Source organism: Antechinus flavipes, chromosome 2 (assembly GCF_016432865.1).
Source record: "Antechinus flavipes isolate AdamAnt ecotype Samford, QLD, Australia chromosome 2, AdamAnt_v2, whole genome shotgun sequence".
Lineage (NCBI taxonomy): Eukaryota > Metazoa > Chordata > Mammalia > Dasyuromorphia > Dasyuridae > Antechinus > Antechinus flavipes.
This window is the reverse complement of record NC_067399.1, coordinates 551,061,207-551,073,987: the sequence shown is the minus strand read 5'-3', so window position 1 is coordinate 551,073,987 and position 12,781 is coordinate 551,061,207. Positions and strand designations below refer to the sequence as shown.

Sequence of the window (12,781 nt, the reverse complement as noted above, 5' to 3'; positions counted from 1 at the left end):
ATAGGACTGCTTGCCATCTGGGGGAGGGAGTGGAGGGAGGGAAGGGAAAAGTCAGAACAGAAATGAGTGCAAGGGATAATGTTGTAAAAAATTACAAAAGTTGTCAATAAAAAGTTATATTAAAAAAAAAAAACTTCAGGTGCCTTATCTAAATCCTTGCTGGGATAATTCCATCCCCATTTGAGTATTGCCCCTCACCTCACTGTCTCCTACCCTCTCCTTTCTTATCTTGACCCTTATCCTGTCAGGACTGAGTTATGATCCTTTCCTAGAACTATGACTTATCCACTCACCCAGTATCCTTGTCCCCCCTTCCTTATCTGCTTTTGTTTCCCCTATAGGTAAAACCCTATAAAAGTTTCCTGATGTAGTTCCTCACTTCTGAATGCTTTGGACAAGAATCCCATAAAGCCAGCTAGCCAAAACTCAAGTCTAAAATCTTCACATTAAAATGATTAAAAACCAATCTCTGCCTTGCTTCAGTTTCTCTGGCATTACACACCCAGAAAAAAACCAATGAGAACTGAATGTGGACCACAACATAGTATTTTCATTCATTTTATTGTTTGCATTTTTTCTTTTTTTTTCCTTTTGGATCTGATTTTTCTTGTGCAGCTTATTTGTGGAAATATGTATAGAAGAATTGCACATGTTTAACATATATTGGATTACTTGGTGACTGGAGGAGGGGAAGGGAAGGAAAAAATTAGAACACAATATTTTGTAGGGGTGAATGTCAAAAATTATCCATGTATATATTTTGAAAATAAAAAGCTATAATTTTTTTTTAAAAAGAGCTTAAGAGATTGATATAAGAACAGTATTGGGACAATTGAGATGGGAGGGCATTAAAACCTGTGAGATTGACAAAGCACAGTGAAAGAAGCACTAGTGTTCAAAAGTGAGTCAGAGAACAGGGATTCAAATTCTACCTGTATATTTTTATGAGACTCCAAGGGAGCTGTTTAATTTCATTTTCCTCAAATGAGTTGAACCAGCTGGCTTCTGAAGTCTTTTTCACTGTGATTCAATGATTTCTAGTAGTATCGTAGGATATAGATGAATTTCATTGATAAAACTGACTAGGTTTGCATCCTAGCTTTGAAATAACAGAATTGGACTAGATCTTGTTGGTTCTCATCTATTTAACATTTTATGTATTTGTGACTTCCCTGGCATTATTCAGGTAATAAGGATATGACTTCAAAGCAAGTTCCTTTTTAACTCAGAAAACCAAAGAGTTTTCTTTTTTACCCTGCTATATTGTCTTTCACTTTAAAATTAAGATACATGCCTAAATACAAAAGCATAACTGAGAGGTTAACACATTGACTATAAAATCATAGTGTAATATAAGTGACTTGACAAAGTATTTCCTGAGAACAGATTTTCAAGAGGATAAGGAAAATATATATTTTTAAATTTTATTTGAGGAGAGAGCAAGAGACCTACAGGTCTCAGAGTTGGTAAAGAAAGGATGTACCATTGTAGGAGAGAATAAAAAAGAAGATAACTAATTCTATTGACTTCACAATTTTGCATTGGATTGATTACTGATTTAGAAGGAAAGGGAAGACAGGAAGAACTGACTCTGTACATCTCCAAAATAAACAGATAATTTGTAGAGTAACTTGAAACAAGACCAAAAGTCTCCCTTATCCTACAGTGTAGTCTCAAGAGCACTGGAATTTTAGTTGAGTCCTGGCTCTTGCACTGACTGCCAAGGGACCTCAGGCAAGTAAGCTTCAGGGCCTTAGTTTTCTCTTCTATAAAATAAAGAGAACTAATTTCCTTCCAGTCTAAAACTGTGATACTACTAGTATATAAACTAAATGGTGAAAGTGATAAAACCAGGCAAAGAAAAAAGCAGATTTTCAAAAATACATTCTTAACTGCATAAATTCTTCAAAGTCTTTTCTTAAAAGCATATAGACTATGGCAGCTAGATGATGCAGTGGGTTGAGCACTGGTCCTGTGATCTGAATTCAAATCCCACTTCAAACACAACACTTACTAGCTGTGTGACTCTGGGCAAATTGCTTAACCCTAATTGTCTTGCAAAAAAGAAAAAAAAAACACCATATAGCCTTCACCTAATTAATTCAAATTATCTTAAACATCAATCCAAAGATTGTACCATAGTACCTCTTAATATACATATATAAGAATTACCCCCAACATCCTTCAGGTCTGCCATAGAACTTGGTTAACGGTGCTTCCTTTATCTTGATTTCCATGTGCCTTCTTAATCAGGTCCCAGTTTACATATCCAAATAGATTTCTACTTACATGAATTTTCTTTGCTTTATTTAGGGAACTCATTATTCTTTCTCACAAATTATGTCATTCCTCCATTTTAGGATTCTTCCCACTCCTATTAATCTAAAATGCAATTTAGCTCTCAATATCCAACCCAAACTCCAACTCTACTGAAAAATATCCCAAGAGAACTCTAGCCCACTTTCTCTAACTTTGACCTTATTTTCTACTCCACATAATTAGCTTCTTATTAAAACTTTCATGAATGTTATAGTTTGTCTTTCTAATAAAACTACAAACTCTTTGTGGAAGAGAATGTCTTCCTTTTTTGGCTGGGGGGATCCCACTTCTAGAATTGTGGACATATCCTCTTCAATATATCCTGAAATCAGTTTATTTTTCTATAGATTTATTGAAAAAGAAAATTATAAGCTGACAGTCATTTAATCAAAGATAATTTGATTGAGAAAATGTTTTTTTGGAGCATTTACTAGGTTGTTTAATAAAGTAATTTAAAATGTAATGCCATGTTATTTTCATTTTTCTTAAAAAAAAGGGAGTTTTTCTTAAAAAAAAAATCTCTAATATATGCAGTATGGAGAGTAGCAATATATCTTCCTGTATACACGTTACTCTGAAGTTTTCTGTTATCTAAAATAAATAATGGGAAATCCAAGAGTCATTCAGATTCCATTTTTTAAAAATTTTGTGTAGAGCATCTACAAGAAAAGGTCCAAAGTATTTGCTGCATGAATTATTTGCTGAATTCTGAAGAAAAAGTTTTCCACATAGTTCAATAACCATAAAATATTTAAGACATAATAGCATTTCAAAATAAAATTAGATTGTCATTGAATACCCCAGAACTTCACAGGCTTTTAAGTTCATCTGTCTTTTGAAAAGTTTAAATGACCCTTAGTAAACATCACTAAATCACTGTATTTGCCATTATATTCCTTTTTTTCAATGAAATGAATTCATTCTTCTAACAAACACACACCAAGGCATTATTTTTCTTTGAAAATTTCCCTAAATTGTCTTCTTTTATTGCTAACTAAAACACCTTCATAATTTACTTTTGTTTCGGAATAGTAGGTATTGAAATTAAAATCATACAACTTTTTTCCCTTCTGCCAATTCCTTGTTGTTGTGGGTAAGTCCAAAGTTCTAGCAATAAGTAAAATTTTAAGAAGCTAAGGAAAGGAATTCCATCTTCAAGTAGTGGAAAATGTCTTAAGGCTTGGCCAGTAGAACACAGGAACTTCAAAATTCTTCCTCTGCATTTAATGTACGTGACTCCTTTAGTTTTTTCAATTTATTAATGGTGGAAACCACTGAAGCCTCTCCATGAATTTTGTTATCTCTTGTTCGAACATTTACAGCATTATTTATTTTTTCTTTTTCTCCAACCACTGTTTAAAGAGGGGGGAAAAAAGCATGTTCTGGTTTTAGTCAACAGTTTAGTCAACAGCTTTGCCATTTTAACAAGTTACAAAATGTTTTTATCTTGAGCATTTTTTTTTTTTTTTTTTTTTTGCTCAGGCAATTGAGGTTAAGGGCCTTTGCCCATGGTCATACAGCTAGGAAATATTAAGTGTCTAAGATCATATTTGAATTCAGGTCTTCCTGACTTCAGGGCTGGTGCTCTATTCACTTTATCACCTACCTACCTCTGAGTGTTTTCTTTTAAAATTGATAACATTATACTTTTCTTTATAAGTTCCCTGAGATAAAGTATATTTTTCCAAACCCTACAAACCATCATATCCAATATAAAATATCCTGAAGGTATTGAAAAACATTTGGGATGATGCTATGTCACATATCATAAATTATGTCATATATTTATATTTCAATTAACTCTGTGACATTATTGATACATAAAATTATTTAATAAGGAAATGATTTGTACTCAAGCATATGAGCACCTTCTCTGCAATTTACTATCTTAAGATAGTTCTCTGGGGTACTAAGAAGTTAATTACCTTGGAAAGGGTCATAAAGCCAGAAGGTCAGAAATGGGTATTGGACTTCAAGATTCCTGACTTCAAACCCAGCTCTCTATCCATTATGCCAAGCTGCTGTTATATTAGGCTAGTTATTTTTATTATTTTCAGTAGAAAAGAACATTTGAAAATTTCACAGGAACTAGCATCATATCTACAAGTATACAAAAGAAATTTCTTATTTCTGCATAATGTATGATGCTGAAACTAAGTCCAACAGTTAGCATTCAATCACTCCCTAAATAATTATTTTCCCTAATTGTTAAATAAATGTTATTTTGAATTTGAACCATCTTTATTTTAAATTGATACTCCCACTTAGTCCAATCCATAAAATTTCTTATTAAGTGAATAAAGGCAAAACAAGTATGCTATTCTTCCATAAAGTGACTAAAATGAAGGAATTTGGGTACATAGAAAAGTTTTTACTTAAAGAATCAACATCCATTAAATAATTTTCTTCATCAATGGAATAGTAATAGCATGCATATAAAAAGTATGTAAGTATTCTTCCAAGAAAAAAAAGCAAACAAACCATGTCTCAGGGTCATTTAACACAAAACTGCTTTTTGAAAATCCAAGATATGATCACATAGTAAAATAGTGATGCCATACTCATCACTTTATTGGTCATTTAATTGGTCACTTTATTGGTCACCGAAATGCAAGAATAAATCCCTGGAAAATTAAAACCCTTATTCTTGCCTTTTTATTGATTTGAAGCCAAACTCAAAGCAGATTAATACCGTTCTAATACATTTCCAAACATTCTTAACCTTATTAAAAATATATAACTCAGAGTGCAAGGCATATATAACAAATTTTAATTACCTAAAATAAAATTATACTGAGCCAATTGTGCATTTCGTATTTTCTTATTTAATGTGCAGCTTTGATCTAGATCAACATCAGCCATGAATCCAGCTTCAAAAAATTCCTTCGATATCTAGGGGAAAATTTCAGACAAATTTTTTATTATAACATTTGTATTAATAGAAAGTATGCAAAATGTAGCTTGAATATACCCCAGGATAAATATTATAAGCACAATTCTAAAAAAATCTTAAAAAGCACCTAAGCTCCATGGTGATTAATTTGTTTTATTACTACATAGATTTAATTCCATTCAGAACCAAGACTATGTTCCCAATTATTGAATTAATATAATAATTTTTAATTGTGTAGCATTTAAAAACCATTATGAGAAAATATAGGGCAAAGTGTTTACTATCTAGTGCATATGAGAGAAAGCTTTTTATCTTGCCTGTAGTGCATAGTCTTCACAAGTTGGCCCTACAGGGATTACCATTACTTGATGTGGAGACAGCCAGAAAGGCCTGAAAAATAGGAATGATGTATTTTTAAAAGAACATTCTTTTTATTTAGGCAAACTTTAATAATAAACATGGGACTGATTCTTTAAGCTATTTGAGCATAAACTTATATTGGTTCTAGATTATTTTCTAATTTCAATTCAATTTATTTTTAATGTAAAACATATCTCTGGGTCACTCTGTCATCCACTTTTTTCCTCTTCCTGGTTTAAAGCCACAAAGTACTTCTATAAAGAAAGACTAGAAAAGCTGATACCTCAAAATTTTTATATTTGAAAATTCTTTTTCCAACAACTCTACAAGATAGGAAGCAGCCCGATGCAAGGCTCCCTGATTAATTCCCTATTCCAATCCCCAGAGAAGCTGTTCCAGACCTTTTCTTCTTATTTCTAACTTTCCACATCTCTCCCTCCCTTACCTAGAGATTAAAGCTCAGGACTCTCCTTTTATTTTATTGAGGAAAATGAGTCTATTTAATACAAACTCCCCCTTTTCTTTTCATCTCAAAAATCCTTGTCATCCTTCTTCCTTTTTCTCCTTTACTTATCTCTAATAATGAAGTGATCTTTCTCTGTTCCAAGGCCAAACCTTCTAAATGTGCCCTCAGCATCATTCTTTCCCATATTCCCTAGCAAATTACCTCTGCCACCATCTCTTTCCAATCACTTCCCATCTACTAATTCCTATCTTGTTGCTTACAGATTCAGAACTCTGTTATCCTTTGAAAAAAAAAAAAAAAAAACCTCTCACAGCCTTCCATTCTTCAAGCTAGAATTTTATATTTTTCTGCATTTTTCTCAGCTAAACTCTTTAAAAAGGTTGTCTCTACTTGTTGATTCCACTTCTTCCTCTCTCATTCACTTCTCAATTTTTGGCAATTTGGCTTCCAATTTCAATTGTCAACTGAAACTGCTAGTACTGTTGAACTGGTGAAATTGTTAGGACTTCCAGAATAATGAAGGCTAAACAAAGAGTTTATTGATGAAGGAGAGGAAAGAAATAGAATGACAGTTTCTATATGTTAATAGAAGAGGGGTCACATTATAGCAAAAAGAGTACTACAATAGTAAGGAGACTTGGGTTTTAGTACTGGCTCTGCCATTAACTATTTTGAACCCCACTTTTCTTATCTGAAAAACTGGGTCATCATATTAGATAACCTATAAGATTTGCTGTAATTCAGAAGTTTTATAACTTACAATCTACATTATCAAAAAATATTTGCTGTGTGATCCTGATCAAGTCACTTAATCCCAATTGCCTTAGCAAAAAAATAAATAAATAAAAAATATTTGCTTTTATTCTCAACTAACATTTAATGTAAACGTTCAGTGTTCATTTCACACATTTTAAGATGAAAGGCAATGTAGCAGAGTAGATAAGAGAGCTGGATTTGGAATTAGAAAGACCTAGATTATAAGCAGTTTTTCTAAAGTTGAAGTACTACTTCTAATACATATTGGCTATATAACCCAAATCAAGTGCCTTTATTTCTTAAAGCCTCAGACATTTCTCTAAGACTCAAAGTTGCAGAATAGTTGATGATTTGCCCTGGAGGAGGGAATTTTCTCAATTGTAGTACCCTATGTCAATGAAATCACAAACCTAGACCCACTCCCTTCAAAGTTATTTTATGATAATGACTAGTGATAACCTACATATAGTAGGCTAAATGCATATCAGCAGACTGATTGATTAAATTTTACTGAAGTTTTGGAAACTCTCCAAACTAAAATTTGGAACCTAAAAGTCATATTAAAAAAATTGCATTTCTATTAACCAGTTAACCTAAAAATTAGAGTAACAGGGCTTAATAAATATCAATGTTCCTTTCTGATTTTTCTCTGACACAGCCATTATTATTCTTTGAGGCATAATTTGGAATATTTTTTATTATGAAGATATAGTTATTGTATCACTTCAAATCAATATTTCTCTATTTAAACATGTACATATGGGAGAAGGATGGGGGAAATGACCACATTTATGTAGCACCTACTATGTGCCAGGGACTGTACTAAGCCCTTTTATAAATATTAACTCATTTGAGATGTACACTACCCCCTGTAAGATAGATGCTATTATTTTCACTCTTTTTGTTGTTTGCATTTTATTTTCTTTCTCATTTTTTTCTGGGCTATGTAAGGGTCAGTGAAAGGTAACCCATGTATATGCTTTTAATAATAAAAAAAATAAAAATTTTATACACCATCAGCTGGTGTATAAGATTCTTTACATGTGTGTATAAGATTCTTTTTAAAAATATATATTGTTTATAAATTGCAGTACATGAATATAGTATGTACACCACACAAGAAATGATGCCTATGAAGAATTCAGAATAGAATGGGAAGGATTTTATGGATTGATACAGTGTAAAGTAGACAAGAGTCAATATGCAATAATTAGAAAGAAAGAAAGAGAGGAAGGGAGGGAGGGAAGGAAGAAGGAAGGAAGGTAGGAAGGAAGAGAAAGAAAAGAAGGAAGGAAGAAAAGAAAGGGAGGAAGGAAGATTTTGCAAAGAAAGAAAGGAGAAAAACAAAGGGAGAAAGAGGGAAGGAAAGAAAGAAGGAAGAAGAAAGGGAGGAATAGAGGGAAGGAAGGAGAGAGAGGGAGGACAGAGAAAGAATGAAAAAGAAAGAGACTGTTATGTAATTATAATAATTAAGCTTAATCCTGAAAAGAGATGGAAAAATATATATCTCATCCTTTTTGGCAAAGATGGGAGATGGGGGATAAGGTACATTTCATATGATATCAGACTTGGTTCATATATTGGTTGGTTTTGTTATACTGCTTCCCCCTTCTCCCTCACCCCTTCTGTTTATGTTTATTGTAAGGAATGGCTTTCTGGATAAAATAGTGTGAAGAGAGCAGGGTAGGAGAGCGGAGTGATACACGTGGAAATAAAGGTAATTTTAAAATAAATGACAGCAGTAACATTTTCAATCAAAAAAATGTTTTTTCTCTATTATTTACCATTTTCCTCCATAGTTTTCTGAAAGAATGGCTATCATTCTTTCTACTGATCCCAAAATAGCTCGGTGAATGATCACTGGTCTTGCTTTATCATCACCATCTTTGCTGAAATAAAAAAAATATAGTGTTAGACATTTTAAAATTCCTTAATTAATAATTATATTCTTTTCTTCCAGTTTTCTCCTCTACAAAATCAGATAGAATGATCGGCATCTGATACTCACTAAAACTTTTATATATGTACTGTATTTTATTTGAAAAATGGATCTCTATGAAAAAAGTCTAAGACATTTCAGAACACCAGTGTATAATTAAAAAGAAAAAAATAATTATTTTATTATAACTCATAATAAAAAAGCAGTAATAAGTAGTTTAAATTTTTTCCATCCATTCAGTCAATCAAGAAATAAACATTTAGAAAATGCCTACCATGTGCAAGGCACTGTTAGGTTCTGGAGATAAAAAGCCAAAAGTGAAGCTAATTCTTACTCTCAAAAAGCTTACAGATTAACGAGTGAGAGAGGTGAAGACATTAGTAACCAGGGGCATCAGGAAAGGTCTCATGCTGAAATAGTGCTATTTCACTATTACTTAAAGTAATCTAGGGATTCTGAAGGACAAAGTGAAGAAGGAGTATATTCTAGGCATGGGAAACACTAGGGCAAATGCACAGACAAGAGATAGAATGCTGCAGATATGCCAGTTTGGCTGGACGACAGCTTGCATGGAATGAAGAAATATACAAGCAGGGCAGAAAAGTAGACTGAGGACAAGTTATAAAGAATTTTAAATGTTAGTCACAGGAGTTTATATTGATTTTGCAGGTAAGAGGAAATTTTGGGAGTTACTGAATGACATGGTCAAATACTCCCTACAGGAAAATCAGTTTAGCAGATATGTAAAAGATGGATTGGAGAAGAAAAAAGACTTGGGGCTGTAAAACCAATTAAGAGGCTGATGAAATAGTAAAGATGAGAATATGAATTAAGATGGCAACTGTATGATTAGAGAGAAGAAGATATTTGAGAGATATTGTGGAGGTAGAAATGATAAGATTTAGCAGCTTAATTGATACGGGGGATGAGTGAAAGGGGAAGAGAATAACACTGAGATTGCATACCTAAATATCTGAAAGGATGAGATTACTATTGACAGAAAAAGGAATATTCAGAAGAGGGCTAAATTTTGTCAGGGGAGATAATAATTTCACTTTGGGATTTCTTAAATTTGAGATATCAATAAGACATTCAGTTCAAAATGTCAAATCATAAATTGGTGATATGAGACTACAGCTCAGGAGAGTGAGTAAGAAGGAAATATAAAACTGGGAGACATTAACATATTAAGCCCACATGAGCAGATGAGGTCATAAAGAGATAGTTAAATGTTGGATTACTTGTTGTCTAGGGGAGAGGGTTGGGGGGAAGGGAGGAAAAAATTGGAACACAAGGTTTTGCAAGAGTGAATGATGAAAACTATTTTTGCATGTATTTTGAAAATAAAAAGCTATTATTTAAAAAATAAAAGAGATAATCAACAGAGAAAATAGCTTAGAATAGAGTCTGGAGGTGCTCCTTGCCCTCTTCCCTTCACTGCCTCAGCTAGAAGTGCCATAAATGATGAATGAATAAAGGAAATTGAAAAGGAACAGTCAGACATTTATGGAGAACCCCTGAAGAGCAATTTCACAAAACTCGAAGAGGAAAAAGTACCCAGAGGAGAAGATGTTCAGCACCACCAAATGCTTTGTAGAAGACAAGAAGGATGAGGACAAAGAATAAGCCAATAGATCTGACCTTTTAAAAGAGATCATTAATGACTTTTGAGAGGTAGTTTGAGTTGTGATAATGTTAGAAACCAGATTGTAGAGGGTCTAGAAGAGGTTATGAGGAGAAAAGGTGAGGCAATGAGTACAGAGAGTTTTTTCAACAAGTTTGGCTGAAAAGGGGAAGCAAGATATAGAACAAAAATTTAAGGACATAGGAAGGTTGAACTATATAGACTGGTAAGAGACCTCAAAGGCCATTTAGTGCAAACCTCTCATTTTACAGATGAAGAAACTGAAGCCCAAGGCGGCTAGGATTTGACATCTTTGTCATTCATTTACTCTCCACACTAGACTTTTCCTATGTAATGGAACGCCTGTCAAATTTTCTAACCACTATGGAATTAGTCATTGACAAAATACACAGAATATGAGTCAGGGGTTTTAAAATTCAAATTGCTGTTCTTATAGGCTCCTTCTAGCACTTTTGTTATCAAAAAAGGAGAGAATGTATATTCCTGAGCTATAAAACAAAGAAAACAATACTGGATTTTGCCAAGTATTTAATGTTTATAATATGGAATAAAGATGAAAAGTCATGTTACTTTGTCTTCTACCATTCCTGATTTCCTAAATTCTCTTTCAGTTTTTGTTTGGATAGTACTATATTCATCAGTCTAGAACAGATCATGGTAACCTTATTTTCTTTCTTTCTTTCTTTTTTTAACAAGGTTAGTACATTGTATATCAAAGATATATATATATGTGTGTGTGTGTGTGTGTGTGTGTGTGTGTGTGTGTATCAGCTATAGAAAGAGCTAACCTAGATTTCTGCAAAACATTTGATGAAATTTCTCAGTCTATTCATATGAAAAAGACGGGGAGATGTATGCTAGACAATACTAATCAGATGGACTTGGATAACTGAACTATTAGGAGCAGTCATTAACAGTCTGAAATCCAGTTGGAAGGATATTTCCAGCAGATTGGGATACATATTTGATCTGTATAAAAGCATAAAGGTTATGCTTCTCAGATATACAGATAATACAAACTAGAAGGATAAATAACATATTGTATGATGCCAAACAGGATACTAAAAGATCTTATCTAGCTAAGTATAATAAGATGAACCTCAATAAATTTTGCATTTGGATTCAAAAAAGATCAACTTCACAAAAACCAGAAGAGTGAGTCAGCAGTTTCTGTTTAAAAATTACTGAGATTTTGATGGACTGCAAGCTCAGTTTGAAACAACAGTGTCATCTAGAAGTCTAAAAAGCTAATGCAACCTTAGGTTGAATTGAAAAGTCCAGATATAAGGAGATGAGAGTCATACTCTACTAGGGGTCCTCAAACTACGGCCTGTGGGCCAGATGCGGCAGCTGAGGACTATTATCCCCCTCACCCGGGGTTATGAAGTTTTTTTATTTAAAGGCCCACAAAACAAAGTTTTTGTTTTTACTATAGTCCGGTCCCCCAACAGTCTGAGGGACAGTGAACTGGCCCCCTATTTAAAAAGTTTGAGGACCCCTGTGCGTGACTCTGCTCTAATCAGAGTTTTACTAATATAATTTATACTGCATGAAGAAAAGCATTGTGGTCAAGACTGGGGAGACCAGTTTTGCTGATCTAATTTGACTAAATTTGGATTGCTACCCATATTTGGCTGCTTCATTTCAAGAAGGATATTGATAATATAACTTAAGCTCTTCTTGGCCTCAGTTTTCCTATATGTAAAATTATGAGTCTGGACTATCTGACCCCCTAAGGTATGTCATAATTCTAAGCTCTGTGTATAACAAATTATATAAATAATTCATGAGTAACATTCAAATTAACATGTCTATATGACAATTTTATAAAAATGGAATCTCCATTGAAATGTTATATCATTTATCTTATATCTTATACCTTATATATCTTATATCTTATCTTAACATATCTTATTAAATCATATATCTTAAATAAAAAACTGTTGTATAAAGAATAATCAAACAATCCAGTTTATAAGTTTAAGGGACAGAAAATATGCTATTATGGTTTATCACTTAGTTGAGATGAAGTGGAAGAAAAGAAAATAGACTAGTTTTGATATGTCTATTTTAAGTGTTAAGAGACTAGTCAATCAAAAATAAGCATTTATTAGTTTTTTCCGTATTATCAAGTGAAGAATAGGCCCAGTTTAATGGTTTTGTTTTATTAAGTAACGAAGTTACTAACATCATTCAAATGACAATTAAAATCAACATTACAATAATTCAAATACTCACCTAACATATGTAAGGTTAAATCTGATGGGTAGTTGGAAATCAAGCTGAATAGTAGCACATTGGTGGTACCTGCCAATGGCATCTTTGATTTTTATGTCAATCTGTAAATTAAATTATTTTTTGTAAGATGCAAGAATTTTTGAACCTATATCTCATAAGCTATTT

General features: G+C 32.8%; 1 protein-coding gene across 3 annotated transcripts in view; it reads right to left on the bottom strand.

The window, feature by feature from the left end:
• Positions 1–542: 542 nt before the first annotated feature.
• TARS3 (threonyl-tRNA synthetase 3) overlaps positions 543–12,781 on the bottom strand; it is a 35,244-nt gene continuing 23,005 nt past the window's right edge. For 2 of the 3 annotated variants that reach the window (XM_051980968.1, XM_051980970.1), the window contains exons 15-19: positions 12,617–12,717; positions 8,579–8,683; positions 5,530–5,602; positions 5,097–5,211; positions 543–3,671 (exon numbers count right to left, since the gene is read on the bottom strand). In XM_051980968.1, the coding sequence (XP_051836928.1) occupies positions 3,523–3,671; positions 5,097–5,211; positions 5,530–5,602; positions 8,579–8,683; positions 12,617–12,717 (543 nt within the window). In that variant the 3' untranslated portion in view covers positions 543–3,522. Of the gene's footprint in view, positions 3,672–5,096; positions 5,212–5,529; positions 5,603–8,578; positions 8,684–12,616; positions 12,718–12,781 lie in introns of those variants that run through there. The other variant, XM_051980969.1, reaches the window with a different exon arrangement.